The sequence below is a fragment of the Micromys minutus genome (assembly GCF_963924665.1).
Source record: "Micromys minutus genome assembly, chromosome: 1".
NCBI lineage: Eukaryota > Metazoa > Chordata > Mammalia > Rodentia > Muridae > Micromys > Micromys minutus.
Genome location: NC_137969.1, coordinates 93035981 through 93053397, shown reverse-complemented (window position 1 = coordinate 93053397; position 17417 = coordinate 93035981). Strand labels below are relative to the sequence as shown.

Here is a 17417-nt window from a genome sequence, read left to right as displayed (position 1 = left end):
ATTAAGAAGTGTCCAGCATCCTTGAGGTGAAATCTTTTGTGAAGTGTTTCCTAGAGCACAAAGAGGCTGTGTTCCAGAGATAGCCAAGATTGTACCTCATGCTGTGGCTGGACTTGGTAATGTGTAAGAGTCACACAGGTAGTACAATTGAAGGAATGAAGAGGTCTTGGAGAGCAGCTGAGGCTTGGCACTATGAGAGGCCATGGAAGGCCATTGGTGAGGGTGCAGCCTCAGTTGCAACTAATGCCCCAGGACTGACATTAGTGTTTTGAAGTTGGCAGTACCATGAGATGACCACCAAGAACAGCAGCAGCAGTGGAGAACAGGCAACTGGGGCCAAGGTGTGTGCTACAAAGGGCAGAGCTGGAGAAGTGACCCAAGCCCTTGGAGGAGCCCAGAAATTTGTGAGTGGATCCCAGACATGGGATGGTTAGACTTGGATTTTGCTTTTGATTGTGACTGTGCCCTGATATTTTTCCCTCTTGAAGGAAAAAAATATTTTAGTGGCGCCCACAGTTAAAAGAATTTGAATTGTAAAAAGACTTTGATTTTTAAAAGAGACTGGGTATTTTAAAGGGATTGCAATTTTAATATGTAAGGATTTGTAAAGACTGTGGGACCCTTACAGTTATTTAGGTCTTAGAAATGAATAAGAAAGTAAGGGTTGAGGCTTAATAGTGTTGTGTTTGTATGTCAAGTTCACAAGGGGTCAATTGTACTGCCTGGTTTTGTGTCAACTTGACACAAGCTGGAGTTATCACAGAGAAAGGAACCTCAGTTGAGGAAATGCCTCCATGAGATCCAGCTGTGAGGCATTTTCTCAACTAGTGATCAAGGGGTGAGGGCCCAGCCCACTGTGGGCAGTGCCATCCCTGGGCTGGTGGACCTGGGTTCTATAAGAAAGCAGGCTGAGCAAGCCATGGGAAGCAAGTCAATAAGCAACATCCCTCCATGGCCTCTGCATCAGCTCCTGCTCTTCTTCCTTCTGGTGTCATGATGGATAGTTTGCATGGTCTGTTATTCAAATTGCAGCTGAATGAACAATCTGACCCATAGACAGAATGGTGCCAAAAATATTAACAGTTAAAGAGAGATTTTAGGACACAAAATATGATATTTGTTTCTGTGACTGCACATTGGAGTCAGGTAAATTGCAGCTGTTATCCTCCACCTCCCCCAATTCCATCCCCTCCCCCTCCCATTGCCCCCATGAAGATGCTTCCACTCCCAACCACCCTCTCCCACCTCAGTCAGTGCCTTCGCATTCCCCTACACTGAGAAAATGAGCCTTCACTGAACCAAAGGTCTCTCTTCCTACTGATGCCAGACAATGCCATCCTCTGCTGCATATGCAACTGGAACCATGGGTCTCTCCTTGTGTACTCATTGGTTGGTGTTTTAGTCCCTGTGAACTCTGGAGGGTTTGGTTGATTGATAAAGTTGTTCTTCCCATGGGTTTGCAGACCCTTTCAGCTCCTTCAGTCCTTTTTCTAGCTTCTTCATTGGGGTCCCTGTGTTCAAAGCCTACTTTAAGGATGTTTCAAGTGAGAAGCTGTGAATGTGGGATCTTGGTGGACTTGCATACATGTTCTCCTATTAGTCAAAAGTCATGAACCCACATTTGACAAAAGCCACTGGTCCCAAGAAGGATACAAGCTGTCTCTTTGTTCTTCTCCCCCTTTGAAGGGGGAGCTGCTTTACTTAATTCAAGATAAGGATAATTATCCTGCCCTGAGAATCAAGATATGTGACAAGCATTGTATTTGTGTGGAGTTATCTGGGATCTTGCAGGGGAGAAACCTAAGAGCTTTGGTAGAACACAGAGGTTAGAGCTCTGATGGCACTGTTTTCAGGGCTTTCTACAGTACAGCTACACATTAAACTTTCATGTTCACATTACAGAATGGCTTTGTAGAAATGAGTCCATAAGCGTTTTGTTCAGTTCTCTAGCAAGTGACAAATGTTAGTGCACACACTGTCATGATGTTCTAGCCTAAGGTTAGGATGATCCTGGACCCTTGAAGTAGAACTTTCAAAATATACTCCTGGGACCCTCAAGAGCAAGCAAGAACTAAGTAGCTGGGTGTGAAAAATGACAAAAGTCAGGCATGTCTCAGCTCCAATGTTCTATGCGGCTTAGACTAAAGGAGCTGAGGGAAAATAGAAAAGATTCCCCACCAGACAGTGCAGAGGAGTAGATAAGCTTAAGGTCTTGTACAACAGATGTCCAGATGTTTCTACTGTGCTCAACTTCTAGAAGAATACTTATTGCTTCATAGGCAGTGGTAAAGGATCACCAGGACATGTTTTAGAAAACTTTCAATTCTAGGTGATAGCCGTGATTTAGAAAGCATTTGGTTTTGGTTGGGGTAAATTATGTCTGAGTGAGTTTTTTATTTGACATGCAGCTTTCTTCTTAAAGAATTACTCTTTTTTTTTTATTTAAATGTATATCTGTGTGTGCCACAGGTGTCTGTGCACCCAGAGCTACAATATCCTAAGTGTCTCATTTTAGCCCCAGTATCTGAAGTAGCCCAAGACGTCCTAACTTTCTTATAGCCAGGTGTGGTCCCACACACTTTTAATCTCAGCATTCTGGGGGGGGGGGTGGAGGAGGGAAGACAAGAAATATCTATTAGTTTGAAGCCACCCTGGTCTACACAGCAAGTTCCATGACTTCCAGGACTACATAGAAAGACCCCGTCTCAGACAACCAAACTGCTTATCAAGAGGCTCAGAGATAGCTAAATGGTCAGGAAGACCTGCTGCTCTTCTAGAGGATCCAAGCTTTATTCCCAGAACTCACTTTGGGCTGCTCACAACTACCTGTCACTCAAGTTCCAGGAGCTGCTACCTTTTCTGCTCTATGTAAGAAATGATTGAAAGATAGGTGCTGTTGGAAAGCTCCATAGGTCTCAAGTGTATTCACATACATAGCAATTGTCTTTCAAACAAATTGAGGTTTTAGAGGTATATATACACTTGTTTACTCTTGACACAATTTGATCAAGGGTGGAGCCGTTTGACTAGTTTGACTAGATTTTTGTTAAACGCTAGAGCAGTGGTTCTCAACCTATGGGTCACAACCCCTTTGGAAGTCAAATGATCCTTCTGAAAGAGTCACATATAAGATGCCATGCGTATCAGATTTTATGTTATAATTCATAACACTAGCAAAATTAGTCATGAAGTAGCAACAAAATAATTTTATCATTAGAGGTCACCACAATACAACGAACTGTATTAAAGGGCCGCAGCATTAGGAAGGTGGAGAACCACTACTCTAGAGTCTCATAATATCTCCCCCGCCCAAAAAAAAAAAAAAAAAAAAAAAAAAAAAAAAAAAAAAAAAACATGCAGAAGTTGAAAACTATAAGCATTCAGTTTCAGTATGGACTCCACATCTTATCTGGCTTTGCAGAAAGGTAACCTTATTTTCTATGTGGTTGCTTATCATCCAACTCACAGACGGAAAGGGGCTCAGTGAGCAACTCGGGTGTTTAGCAGTGTGAGATTCCTGACTCAAAACCTGCCCAATGTAACCAGCATGTGCATCTGCAGACACTATGCTTGTGGGCAGAGGAGGAGCCTAAGTTAAATGTCACACACTTCTTGACTGATTGTGTGCCTTTTCTTATATTACCCACTTGGGTTGTTGTTCATGACAGAAGACCCATGAGGGGAATTCTTTTCATGTTCATATTTTTATTTTTAGCTCGTTGACCGTATCTTTACCTCTGGCTTCTAACCCCGTCCTTAGCAGCCGAGAGAGGCTCTGAAAGTAACCTGTTGAGCTTGGCTTGCTTGCCTTTCCTCCCGCCTCTATTCATCTCACTTTTCCATTTGACAAAGACAAAGGGAAGCGGGCTCATGAGTTCAGGCCCACTACCTGCCTGCCTGGTTTCTCTGCACACAGCTGAGATATTCTTGCACATCCTCCGGGGAGCCCAGAATAAGGGGGACTCGCTGGTGAATACTCTCAGGCTTCACATCCAGCACAGGCTGGGTACCCGTGGTTGCCGTGCCTCCTGCCTGCTCGATGATATAGGCCACAGGATTGCATTCATACAGGAGCCGGAGCTGTAGAACAAGACAGGGGACAGGTAGATACATTTTTAAGTGGTAAGACAGATACATTTTTCAAGTGGTCAGACACCCTGAAAGGCGTGCCCCTAAACACTAATAGAAGTGTGAACTGCTGACCTGTCGGTGTGAATCCTGAGTGTGAGTGTTCTTCCTGAGCCATCCAGCCCACAGGAGCCTAAACATGGTCTGTTGCCTGTCTCTGGGTACGATGGGCTAGTAACCTCTCAGAAGACACCGCTGACCAGGTGAAGTTGAAGCGACTTAACTGGTGACACGTAATAGGTAATGTAATGCCTATGTGACGTGCACTGTTTTTCATTTGTTTCCTGACATACATTTAATTTATTATTGGTGTTGCTGCTGCTGCTGTTTTATGGATACACACAAAATGGCTTCTGTCAAGGCTGAAGAGTCAGAGTCCTTGAAGATGCAGCAGGTTCAGACTCTAGAGGAATGACTAACACGTCAGCGAAACACTTAGGATGCCTTCACCGGAGACCCTTGCAGTAGCAGGCACCTGAGAGAAGACCTAATACACATGCGCACACCTGGGAGCTAATTTTGTCCCTGATCGTCCACAGGAGTAGCCCTGGCAGCCACTCTCTTCAGCCAGGAGGATCTTGATCTTAGGCGCTTCTGGGGTTTGCTCTTTTCCTCCTCCCTTTCTTTGTCTTTGGGTCTTGAGGACAGGGAGGATTTGGACGTTGGGCTGTAAAGTCAAACTGTGACCAGTTTGTCGATTCAGATCTATTTTAAAAGCTCAACATTAGCACATAATGCGACTTGGAGGATGAGGACCTCAGATACCTTGGTTGTACACAAGTAGCTTTCATGGTGCTTTGGGTCATGTGATCTCCTTTTTTGGGGGGCGGGGGAGCATTTCAGATCTATCACAGCCATATGAGTCGAGCATAGAAAATAGGATCACAGCCATATGAGTCGAGCATAGAAAATAGGGATGCTCATGCACACACATGTTCATGCACACACATGCTCATGCACACACATGCTCATGCACACAAGGATGTGGTCACAGAGAGCTAAAACGTGGAGACCAGGAATTGAGAGTATCCTCAGTCTGGGTAACAGTCATGATGCAGTGAACACATCTCTACATGAAATTGCCAGTGTCTTGAGGACACATTTATGTAACTTTATGTGAATGTTTTCGGGTTCATTTGCAGTCATTCTAATAAATGTGTCTGGGTTCTACCTGCTGGAATTAAGCAGGCAGCAAGTGTGAATTTGTTCAAGAGTGTTACATCTTCTGTACAACCTGACTTGATCCTCTGCTGTGCTTTTCTTTTCTGTGGCCCTCTTGTGAGGACTTCTCTGTGGTCATGAGGTCAGCAGGTTGGTAAATGTGAGCTAAACACTCACAAAGAGAGGTGCCCAGTACACAAACGTGTGTGTGACAGTCTTCATTCAGACTCACGGGCCGTGATAAATTTCCTGTCTTCAATTTGAATCTGGCACTCTAATATTGGAAATCTTTTTTTTTAACACTTACTGGTTTTTATTTTATGTGCATTGGTGTTTTGTATGTATGTACATCTGTGTGGGGTGTTTTGGGGGTGTCAGATTCCAGAATCACAGTTGTGAGCTGCCATGTGGTTGCTTGGAATTGAACTCAGGACCTCTGGAAGAGCACTGACTGCTCTTAACCACTGAGCCATCTCTCCAGCCCCCTAATATTGGAAATCTTAAGAGTCAGCTTAGATGACAATGCATGGTTTCTGCGGGCATGAGGATCTACCTGTGATTTCTGTGGCTGGACAAAATGCAGACACGTTTCTGTTCTCCCCCTTGGTAGTGGCTGTTTTCCATACAATTCAATTGTATCATAGAGTTATTACGAGCTCTTTTGGAAGCTACTTTTCTAGAGCCATGGAAAGGCTCAGAGTAGACAGCTTTATTCTGAATTCTTGTGGTGCTCAGGGCACATGCAAACCCTCCAAAACAGGTGCAAAGACCACGCATACAAAATATTTTTTTCAGAGAAATGGATTGATTTCTCTGGCGTCAGTGGTCTCAGGTTAGCCAGTGCTGATAAAAATCAGGCACAGCCTACAAAAGTGAAAGAGATAGAAATGAGCCTGCAACTCTAGAGAAAGTAAGAGACGAGCACCTGACTGCAGAGTGATGGTTGCATGGCTACAGAGACCAGCAGGTGACTACAGAGACGAGCACGTGACTACAGAGACAAGCACGTGACCACAGAGGTGAGTACTGAGAGATGAACACCTGATTGCAGAAAGGTGAGCACATGACTACAGAAAGAGCAAGATAAATGAACACATGACTACAGAGAGATGTGACTGCAGAGAGATGAACACGTGACTACAGAGAGAGACGAGAATGCGCACACGTAATTACAGAGAGAGACGAGCACGCGTGCACGTAATTACAGAGAGAGAGAGAGAGAGAGAGAGAGAGAGAGAGAGAGAGAGAGAGAGAGAGAGAGAGATGAGCGAGTGACTATAGAGGGAGAGATGAGCAGGTGAGTAGCAAACAATAGGTCTGAAACCAGAGGAGGGGCCTGCAAGACTTGCCAGTCGTGATCATATCAGCCTTTTCTTCCCCAAAGCAACCACAGCTTCAAAACTCACTGAAAGAACAGACCTTCTGTCTCTTCCTCTGTGATCTGAAGAGCACACATGTCCAGAAGCAGCTCAGCAGCCATGTAGCATGCCCAGAGCAGAAGAATCCCGGTAGCTCACTATCATGGCAGCCAGTGGACACAGAAAATTACCTTGCCATTAGGACTCTTCTGGTTGGCTGGGTACATGAAGATTCCTCCATAGACCAGGGTACGGTGCACATCAGCCACCATGGAACCCACATACCTGGCCCCGTAAGGGGCACTGCCATCCTAAAGGGCAAGAAGGGAAGAGATCAGAACCACCAGGTTTAGCAGATAGCCTGCTCTAGTGCTGGGGTAAGAGGCCAAATTGGCATGGCCTTTGCATTCCTGGGACTGGAGAGATGGCTCAATGATCATGTGCACTGGGTGCTCTTCTAGAGGACCTGGGTTCCATTCATCTGGATGGCAGCACACATGATCTGCAACTCCAGTTCCAGGGGATCCAATGCCCTTTGTTGTCCTCCATTGGCACAAACCATGCAAGTCGTACACAGACACACATGTAGACACACATGTAGACAAAATACTCATAAAACATAAAATAACTATTTTTAAGAATTATTCAAAAACTAAAGACCATGTGGGACAGGGAAGACAGCTAAGTTAGGAAAGTGTTTACATCCAGAAGTTCAATTCCCAAAACCCACATTAAAGTGGGATATAAGATACATGCTTGCAATTCTAAAACTAGGGAGGTAAAGATCGGTAGATTCCTTGAGATCACTGGTCAGCCAGCCTAGCCTCCTTGGCAAGCTCCAGACTGGTGAAAAACAGAGATAGCACCCAAGGAACTGTGTTCAACCAGCATCACAAACAACACACGCACACATGCACACACACACCCATGCACACACACACCCCTTTATAAACACATACACACACATCTCAATAAACACACACACAGAGAAAGACAGAGATTGTGTTTTGAGCTGGTAGACATTTTCTCTCCACTCTTCTCTATGCTGTGAGAATGTGTGGGGACAAGGAGCAGCCCAGTCCTTCATTGCTTTTGCAGAATATATGCAAGGACCTGACTTTGAGTCCCAGCATCACAAACAACAGTGACAACATAGGATTACCCATGGTTAAGAGCAAGATCATGGTAAGATAGCCTGGAAACTGAACTCTCAGACATGATCACATTCCATCTCAAAGCAGAGTAACTGGGCATTCAACATCTAGAGATTACACCTTAGCAAATGTGACCCAAGAGTGCTTCGGGCTGAAGTTATTCTGAAAATGTGGCTCCTGACAAATTCCTAGAGGGACAAAATTGTGCAGTATTCATGTTAATATATAACTTTTAGGAGCAAAGAAGATTGATCATTTATGAAGAAGGGCAGAGTTCATCAGATTCATGCAGACAAGAGTTGTAAACAGTGGCATCAACCCCTTTAAAGAGACAAAGAAGTCACACACAGAGCACACTACACAGACAGCCTGATCCCTGTCACTAGCCTGGGCTGTTTCTCACTCACCTCAGGGAACTTCTTTTTTTGTACATACTCAGCAGTAGCAGCATCAAAATACTTAGCATAGCCCTCATTGAGGCTAAAAATTTTCCCTTTCTTCTTAATCCGGATATCTTTCTCCACTAGCACGAATTCTCCAAGCGCCTGGAGAGACAAGGGACTTCAGGAAGGTGATCCATGCCAGGAAACAGAATCCAGTCGCACACCACACAATAGTCAGAAGATGCTAGAAGACAGGATCCTGCTAGAAGGACCTGGGGCTTCCCTGCGGTCATCTGAAACCTGAGATGTGGTGTCTTCGTATATAATAGGAAGATGATATACCATCTTCAGTAACAGAATGAAAAACGAAACAAATCAAAGGAGAGAAGCCACGATCTTTTTCCTTTTCCTCCATATTTTCAATGTAATGTAAAACTTTCTTCTTTCATTTGTACTGGCCATACATCAATCATTCAGTCATCACAGAACTGGCTGGGGGACCAGAGTAAAGAACCCACCATCTCACAGAGGCTTAGGAACGAGGCTGCTCTAAGGATCTTTGGTCTCATCTGGATATTGGTCTGGGGCTGTTACCTCTTGATGCTCTGGTAAACATGTAAACAGGGTGGATGCTTTTGTGGAAAAGAAACTCTACTCCAGAAGCTATAAAAAAGAAGGCTGAATGGTTTCATCAAAAAAAAAAAAAAAAAATGGTAAACATCTGAAGAGATATATTTAACATGATTTATATGCCCAGGACATTACACAGGACCTGTTGGATATGAACAATTTTGTTTTTATGTTTCTGTTCAAATAATTTACTTATATAAAATATTACATGAGGTCCTTCACATTGTTCATGATAGAGTTCTCTAACTCCAAAAGCGAGTCCTCAGAATGACTGGGAAATTATCCCATGGATCAAGAATTCAAACACAGGAGCCCATTGGAGCCCTCGAGAACAAACGATGCTGTATTCAGGGCCTACCGGGTCCAGCATGAAGAGATCCACCCCTTGCCCTGTGGAAAGAGCCACCAGGGTTGCACTACCATACAGAGCATAACCCGCAGCCACGATATTGCGGCCAGGCTGCAAGGCATCCTTCTCAGAAGGCTCATCCTCTGTGGTCTGTGGGAGACAAAAAAAAATGCATGATGCATTATTGTTGTTCCTGGAGAACCCTTCCTTCACCAGGAGCTACCCCTCAGAGTTCCTAAATGGAGCACGAAATTTTTCAAAAGACCCGTAGCTCCACCTCATTTCACTTGTTGCAATTGATTTTCATGAGCCTCAGCCAGTAAGTATCTTCAACCCCTGTCCTCGAAAGGAAAGTTGAGATGTGCTCTTTCTTCTCCGCCTACTAGGCTGCTGTTACCAATTGGGTATTACACTGGCTGGTTTTGTGTCAACTCGACACAAGCTGTAGTCATCACAGAGAAAGGACCTCAGTTGAGAAAATGCCTCTATGGGATCCAGCTGTAAGGCATTTTCTCAACTAGTGATCAATGGGGAGGGCCCAGCCCATTGTGGGTGGTGCCATCCCTGGGCTGGTAGACCTGGGTTCTATAAGAAAACAAGCTGAGCAAGCCAGGGGAAGCAAGCCAGTAAGCAGCATCCCTCCATGGCCTCTGCATCAGCTCCTGCTTCCTGACCTGCTTGAGTTCCAGTCCTGACTTCCTTTGGTGATGAACATCAATGTGGAAGTGTAAGCTGAATAAACCCTTTTCTCCCCAACTTGCTTCTTGGTCATGATGTTTTGTGCAGAAATAGAAACCCAGACTAAGATAGGCATGAAGTGTCCTTAGCTCCAAAGGTTCATGTGTAAAGTAGAGGCTTAGTCCTCAGCTCATGGAACTGTTTGGGGGACATTCTGGAAACTTTACAGTGTTGGGCAGCACATCTTCATTAGTGTGTTCACAGTCTGCATTTCACTAGAGACATCAGAAGAGAGGCAAGAGGAAGGAGGTCACTGGAGTTATGACTTTGGTGGCTCTCTCTTGCCATTCTCCACATCTCTCTCTGGTTCCTGTCCTACATCATATGAAGATTTACTGAACAGATGCTCAATGGGTGTTTTAAACCTCCAAGAGGCTCACATTACATCGCAGCCACAGAAACACAGAAAAATAACAGTAAGCACCGAGTCACACTAGGAAGTAGAGGATGTGTGTGCTTGGAGCCCAGTGAAAGTGGAGTATCCCTACTATTGGTCGTGGTGGCACCAGCATCCAAGGGCACAAGGCTAGAATATTGTAAATTTAAGGCCAGCTAGAACTACCTAGGAAGACACAGCTTAAAATCAATCAAGCAATATATACATACATACATAATACATACATAAAATCCTCTATTATCTGAAGCTTTAAAAGTACCAATATGAGCTCATGCATGGCAAATTCTATGCCTGGCCCTGGGTTGCAGCCTAGAGTACTCGCAAACATACGTCACATAAATCTACATGCAGGTGATGGGCACAAGGTAGATGAGAAACACAGCTGAGTTTTGTGTTCATCCCCGAGACATTTGCAAACATTTCAAATTCTGAGATCCCAGTCGCTCTCTGACCCTTAGCATTTTGGAGGAAGGATATTTAGTTTCACCCAGACAATCAGAACACGGCCCCAGTGGGAGCTCTGCCATTTTGCTCTCCTAGGGGCATACTAGAAAGGAAGGTAGACAGAGATTCCCAGTGAAGAGTGCAAGGTAGGGGGAAGGGAGAGGCGTCTCTGGAGTTGTCTACAGTCCTTTGTCCTGCAAAGATAGACCTCCAGGCTCCGTTTTCAGGCCAGGAACTAAATCGGAGGAGGCCAGTCTACTTACCTTTCTGTAGATAGCAAATATAGTTCCTATGGAGGCCAGGCAGTCGATGTTTGAAGATCCATCCAGTGGGTCAAAGCACACCACATATTTCCCCTAAATCCCAAGAGAGAAAAAACACCCGGTCAGCACACCCCATCTACTGGCACAATTGCTCTGTAGTAGGGCTGCGTGTGACTGCTGTCTGCCCCGACCAGAGATTTAGACTCAAAGATTCTGCAGTGCCAGAAGCCACTGCTTATGGGCGTAGCTCACCAGGTATCTGTTATGTGGTTGGTGTGTGCTGAAAAACACTGCAGCAATCACTTGCCGCAAGGCTCGGGTGGTTGCACTGCCGTTCAAATGATGCACAATCTGTATAGATAACCTAAGCTGTGAGTGTACAGAAAGCAGGCAAAGCTAACATCTGATGACACACTTGACCGGGATTGAGGAAAGCGGGCACAAGGAGAATTAGGCAGAAGAGTGTTAGACAAGCAGATATTTGAGTCTCCTGGCATAGAAAGTGGGTTAAGTTATATTCAAGAGCCAATACGCAGTCGATGGCAGTTGACGGTTTGTGTCAGACAGGTGTAAAGAGCTTAATAAACTCGTCTTTATCTTTTTCAGTCCTTCTTCGAATTACAAAGAAATAGCCCCATCCCCAATTCCCAACGAATGTGGCAAGGGACCAGTAGCTCAGCACACAACACGGTGCTTGGTTTTTGCTTCTCTCTTGTTGTGATAAGACACTCTGGTCAAAACAAGCTTTGTGGGGAAAGAGTTTATTTTAACCTACACCTCCAAGATCGCATGACTGGAACTGAAGCAGAGATGTGGGGGAGGGCTGCTTACTGGCTTGCCGTCCTCGTGGCTTGCTCAGCCTGTACTGTTCAGGACCACCTTCACAGAGATGGCACAGCCCACTGTAGCTGGGCCCTCTCACATCACTCAGTGAAGAAAATGCCACAGAGCTGCCCCCAGGCAAGTCTGATGGAGGCAGTTTCTCGATTGTGACTCTCTCTTCCCTGGTGACTCTAGTTTGGGTCAGGTTGACAAAAACTAACCAGAGTGACTGAATGTTGGCTAAATTTTTGGCTACCAGCAAACTTCAGTTTTTAATAAGTCATTGTGAATCTGCTGAATGTAAACCCTTTCTGTGCACTAGCAAACTCCACCAAGAGCACGAGATTATCATGGAGTGTTCCCTGGATTAGTCTGTTTGCCAGGCTAACCCATTTGGGAAGAGCCACCCCACCCCCCAAGGAACTGCAGCCCTCTTCTGGACATGTGTAGAGAAGTTTATAGATAAGAAATCATGGAGTGGGGGTGGGGGGCTAAATTAGAGACTGCATTGTACAGCTCTTGTCCAAAAGACTTCCCCCAAGTAAACCCTCCTTATCTCTAAACTCTACAAGTCCAAGTTCATCAAAATGACACCAAGGCCTGTTTAGTGATACACTAGATGACATATACCCAAAGGACATGAGACCTCATAAGATTTCCAGCTAAAGAACTGAGAAATGCTTTGTTTCCGGAAAACAAATATCCCCAAACAGAAGAGAATCCCAGAAAAAGTCTAAGCAAGATAGCCTGTTCTCTCAGCCCAGTAGCACCATCTACTGCTGACGGGAGGTACTGCAGCCTGCCTTAGACTCACCCTCCTCTCCTTGGCTGTGATCACAGCCTCTTTATTCTCTTCTGAGACCAGCACACAGGTGCTGTAGGAGGACTGAAGCATGTTGATGACCAGGGAATTGGACAGCACATCCAGTTTCTTCACCTCATCTCCTGTCACATTCACGCTCCCCGCAATCCCATACCTAAGGAGACAGGGTAGAGTCACTGACGGAGTCTTAACCCCAGCCAAGGACATGCAGAGCCCAAACCAACAGTACACTTAACCTTCTCTCCATGCCTCTTCCGTCTCCGAATGATAAATATATAAGGCGTGCGCTATGACTTAAAGCTGTGATACTCAACGTTACTTCCTTTGCACCTTGGGGACATTGTCGTGTCTCCTCGGTTTTTCAAGGAGGTTAACCAGATTCAGCCTCACTAAAGTGAAGACTCTTGCTTGGCACTGGCAGCTAGAGGGAATGGGAGAGCCCCTAACATCAGACACAAGGTGATAACTAAGGATATCAAAGAGTGAATGATCATAGCTTTTCTGCACCGGCACATCAAGCTTCACCTTCAAACTTCTCTACAGAGGCGTGTGTTTTCGAGCCATAATATACAACGATCTCCCTCTCACACCTCAAGCCTTCAGGGTGTCCCCGACTGCCTCAGCATCATATCACCCTGTGACGCTTTAATCCTGTCAACTTGAAGCAAATTAGAGTCACCTAGGAAGAGGGAGCCTCAATGTGTCATGAGGTAGGCCTGTGGAAACGTCCATTTATTACAGACTGATGTGGGAGGGCCCAGCAAACCATGGATGGAGTCACCCCTGGGCAGGTGGTGCTGGCTTATATCAGGCTAAGTAAGCCAGTCAACGGCGTTCTCTGTGGCTTCTGCTTCAGCTCCTGCCGCTGGGTCCCTGCCTTGAGTTCCTGCTCGGACTCCCCCCATGATGGACTGCAGGCTATAAGATGAAATAAAACCTTTCATCCACCAAGTTGCTTTTAGTCGTGGTGTCACAGCGATGGCAAAGCTGACTAACCCACACTTAGAGCCTGGTCCTTGCACGTGTATCAGGCATGGTGGCATATCACACCATCCTGTTAGAGCAGCCTCAGCATGTCCTCCTGAGCTGCCCCAACTCCACCAACAGAGACACCTCATTTCTTCTGGCCCCCAGGTAGCTGATCCTCTCCTCATCTCTGTCCCTGCCATCCTGAAAGTGTGCTGCCTCCTACTTACCTTTCTAAGGTCCCCACAAGCCCTCCGAGTCTCTTCTGTACAGCAGCACACCCTGCGATGTCCTCAGATGTCCTCAACTGCTCTCGTAAGACTTTCTCTGCACCATTTACTTGCTAAAGACAAAGGCCATGTTTCTCCCTAACTGATGGCTTCCCCTCCCACCTAACTCCCATTCAGAATTTGATATATGGTAATGGTGAGCCTTGGGAAAGGGCCTAGTAGCATGACCTCAAAGGCTGTTACCCCTGGGTTCAAAACAACAGCATGTAAGCATATGAAGGTAATGATTAAATTGGACTGCTTTGCATTAAGATTGCAGCCTCATATGTAATCTCTCTGTACAGCCCGAAGCCTACAGACCGTGTGCATGAATGCTGCACATTTGTAAACCACGATGTCCTGTCACGATGCCAAAAGCCTGTATGGGACACGGCCAGGACACCTGTAGTTCCTGTCTCACAAGCCTTGGCTGCTGTCTGTGTGAGGAGGGTAAGATTTTCCCACTATGAAGAACAGGTACAGGGACCTAGGACCTGGTCTGACATTGCTTCCAGGGCTGAGCCTGCCACCTAGTGGTCAATCACCATATAGGCCAGCCTTTTTCCCCACCTTATTGGATATTTTATGTATTTACATTGTAAATGTTATTTCCCTTTTTCCCCTCACTTATACCAGCCTTTAAATTTCTCCTTGAGATGGTCTCAGAACTATGGTAGGTAATCATGGGGCGTTTCTTGAATATTTATCACAGGGCCTGGCACCGTCAGAACCATAGTCATAATGACTTACTAACCCTCATAACTAACCCTTAACTATCTAGTCCCCATTGGCCCTTGGTCGGATGCTGAACCACGAGGGGAAGGGTGTAGCAGACACACAAGGAGCTTTGCCAAGACAGCAGCTGTGGAGCTGAGAGGCCTGCTCGGAGGAGGGGTAACAAGAAACCACCCTAATTATAGCAGACCAGGAACACAGGGGTGGCAAAGGTGCTATCTAATGTTACTCAGGGATGATCTCGTCACACATGCAGGAACCTCACATTCAGAAAGCACGCTCTTGAAGGCAGCAAGCATTCTTGCTAAATGAGGTAATCACACAGGTAAGGAAAAACACAGGCAGGGGAAAGAGCCAATCAGCTTTAACTTGGGTCCTGCTACCTGTTCCTAAGCACTCACCTAGAGAGCTCTGTGGTGGTTTTATGATCCCGGTTATAAAACCAATGCTGTCACAGTTGGGGCGTTAAGGCACCACAGGGTGGAGAATAAACATTTTAAATAGGTGGACTCTATTGGCTTTTCTTCGGGGGTTATCCCCAGCCCGCCCCATCCCCCAAAACATGTATGTCCCTTCAACTTCAGAGAGGCCCTTCACTGGAAATACTACAACCAAAATGGAAGAAGTCCAGAGGAGGTGATTTCTTTTCATCCTGCCTTAAAAACCGGACTCCTGGCTGTGGCCACCAGCAACTCCAGCATGAATGTGGCCCCAGTCTGCAAACGAGAACCGAGCAAAGGTGCCTGTCTGTCCAGATTCCTGCGCACCACATGAAGATGAGGAAAACTGAACCGGGCTCTTTTCTTGACTCCCAAGGCCCTGTAAATCTGTGTTCTGGTGATTTCTACCCCATACTGCCGACAGAGGTCATGACAACTGAACACTTGTATGGGAGGGGCATCAAAACACATTTTAAAGTCCCAGTAAGAATCTATCTGTGCAAATATAAGTAACGAATATAGGTTTTGAGACAATAAGCAATAGTGTTGCCATTACAATCAGTAGTAACTGGTAATCACGCCTTTCTCTGGTTTGTTGCTAAGCAGTTTTTGCATTTCCTGGCAAAACGTGCTTTATCAAAGCAGACATAAAGAACTGAAATGCAGTGTCCTTAGGGCACAAAAAGCAAATTAGCTTTAGACCCAGTTTCTACCCCCAAGCACCTGTCTGTGGCTTCCACGCCCTCGCTTGGGTTGGCTGCGCATGCTCTCCAGGACTTACAGGTTGGCCAGGCCGGCCTTGCGCACAGCGGAAGAGATGGCTTTGATGGCAGTCAGCATCGAGTTGAGCAGCTGGGTGAGTTCTCCGGTCCCTTTGGCCTGCCGCCCCTTTTCCATAACGTAACGGGTCAGGGTCAGCATGTCTGTCTCAAAGGGGCTTCGGTCCGTCATTGTGGCAAGTGAGACCTCAGAACCTCCCTTCCTTCCTTGTAGGAATCCTTGCTCCCTCAAGGCAGCAGCCGCACAGCCTACACGTTGAAGACACACCTGCACTTGACTGTGCCAAGGTCCAAGGGAAAGGAGCCCCAGCCCACGTGACTCAGATAGCTGGACAAGCCCTCAAGGAAATTCCCTGGCCTCCCTGATGGTGGCAGCTCCACCATGCACCAAGCCCGCTATAAATAGGACAGGGAAGGGCTGGCCTCATTCTCTGTTCCCGTTTTTTTTTTTTTTTTTTTTTTTTTTTTTTTTTTTTTTTTGTTGTTGTTGTTGTTGTTGTTGTTTTGTTTTATTAAGATCCCAAAAAGTCTGGATCAACCACAGGTGAGAGAAGACTAGCTAATGAAAATGACCCACAAAACCCTCTTATCGGAAGCAAGAGGGTTTCCTGCAGATAGCTGCCTCGGGACCTCCCTTTAGACTCTCAGATGGCATATTGGCAGATGCTTTATCTGGGGCGTAGGTCACATAGCAAACTAATGGCAATCCCAGGGTGGCTGCAACAAGAGTTCTTTCTGGTTTATTTCTTCTTTTCTTTAAAAAAAAAAGATTTATTGACTTATGTGAGTACAGTGTGGCTCTCTTCAGACACAACAGAAGAGGACATCTGACCCCATTACAAGTGGTTGTGAGCCACTGTGTGGTTGCTGGGGATTGAACTCAGGACCTCTGGAAGAGCAGTCAGTGCTCTTAACTGCTGAGCCATCTCTCCAGCCCTCAGGTTTAATTTCTATTAAGCATGTTGAACCACAGGGATGAGGAAGAATAAATATTACATTCCCAGCAAAGTGTCTACTCCCAGGGTTGGTTTGTCAGTTTCTCTGGATTTTTATTTTTATTTTAAAAACGCCTTTTGTTTTTATTTTTAAAACTCTTTATTTGAAATGAAACAGGCTCAGCTATTGGGAGAACTGGCTGTTCTTGCAGAGGAGCTGGGTTTGGTTCCTAGCACCCACCTGGTTCCAGGAGATCCAGTGCCCTACTCTGGCCTCCAGGACACCAAGCATGTGAGTGGTGCACATGCATAAATGCATGCAGGAGCGCTCTCAGACACAAGAAATAATCTAATAAAAATGTTTAAAGAAACACTTTTTAAAAAGCATCCTAGAATTAACTGCTTGGAACTGGCCATGTTCTGTTTCGGTGACATCTTCACTTCCTCTGACTGCAGACAAACCTGGCTCTGGAACCCAAGCTGGCCACCCACTATGGGGATAATTTGGAAGTATTGCTAACTTCTTAAATCTTTGATTTCCTCATAAATTCAGATAAGAATTGGTGGAGTGGCTCTAAGTATTAAAAACCAGTTTGTGGGCCTGTTACCAAACTCGGTGTCTTAGAAAGATATCCTTCCAGCC

The 17417-nt window shown here is 45.7% G+C and overlaps 1 protein-coding gene across 1 annotated transcript; it reads right to left on the bottom strand.

Annotated features, from left to right (window-relative positions):
• Positions 1-3685: 3685 nt before the first annotated feature.
• Positions 3686-16125, bottom strand: FBP2 (fructose-bisphosphatase 2). Its single transcript, XM_080917077.1, has 7 exons — positions 15842-16125; positions 12642-12804; positions 11006-11098; positions 9173-9313; positions 8209-8346; positions 6839-6958; positions 3686-4080 (listed from the first exon to the last, which is right to left on the bottom strand). Exons 1-7 carry the CDS (start codon positions 16009-16011, stop codon positions 3886-3888), a joined length of 1020 nt encoding a protein of 339 aa, XP_080773203.1. The 5' UTR covers positions 16012-16125; the 3' UTR covers positions 3686-3885.
• Between the last annotated feature and the right edge of the window lie 1292 nt (positions 16126-17417).

What these genes read in the sequence shown, in the direction of transcription:
- FBP2 (XM_080917077.1), bottom strand. Translation starts at nt 16,011, where the DNA reads ATGACGGACCGAAGCCCCTTTGAGACAGACATGCTGACCCTGACCCGT. An exon ending in TCACAGCCAAGGAGAGGAGG is followed by an intron (nt 11,099 to 12,641) that starts GTGAGTCTAAGG and finishes CTTGGGATTTAG; the next exon opens with GGGAAATATGTGGTGTGCTT. An exon ending in ATCTCTTCATGCTGGACCCG is followed by an intron (nt 8,347 to 9,172) that starts GTAGGCCCTGAA and finishes TTGTCTCTCCAG; the next exon opens with GCGCTTGGAGAATTCGTGCT.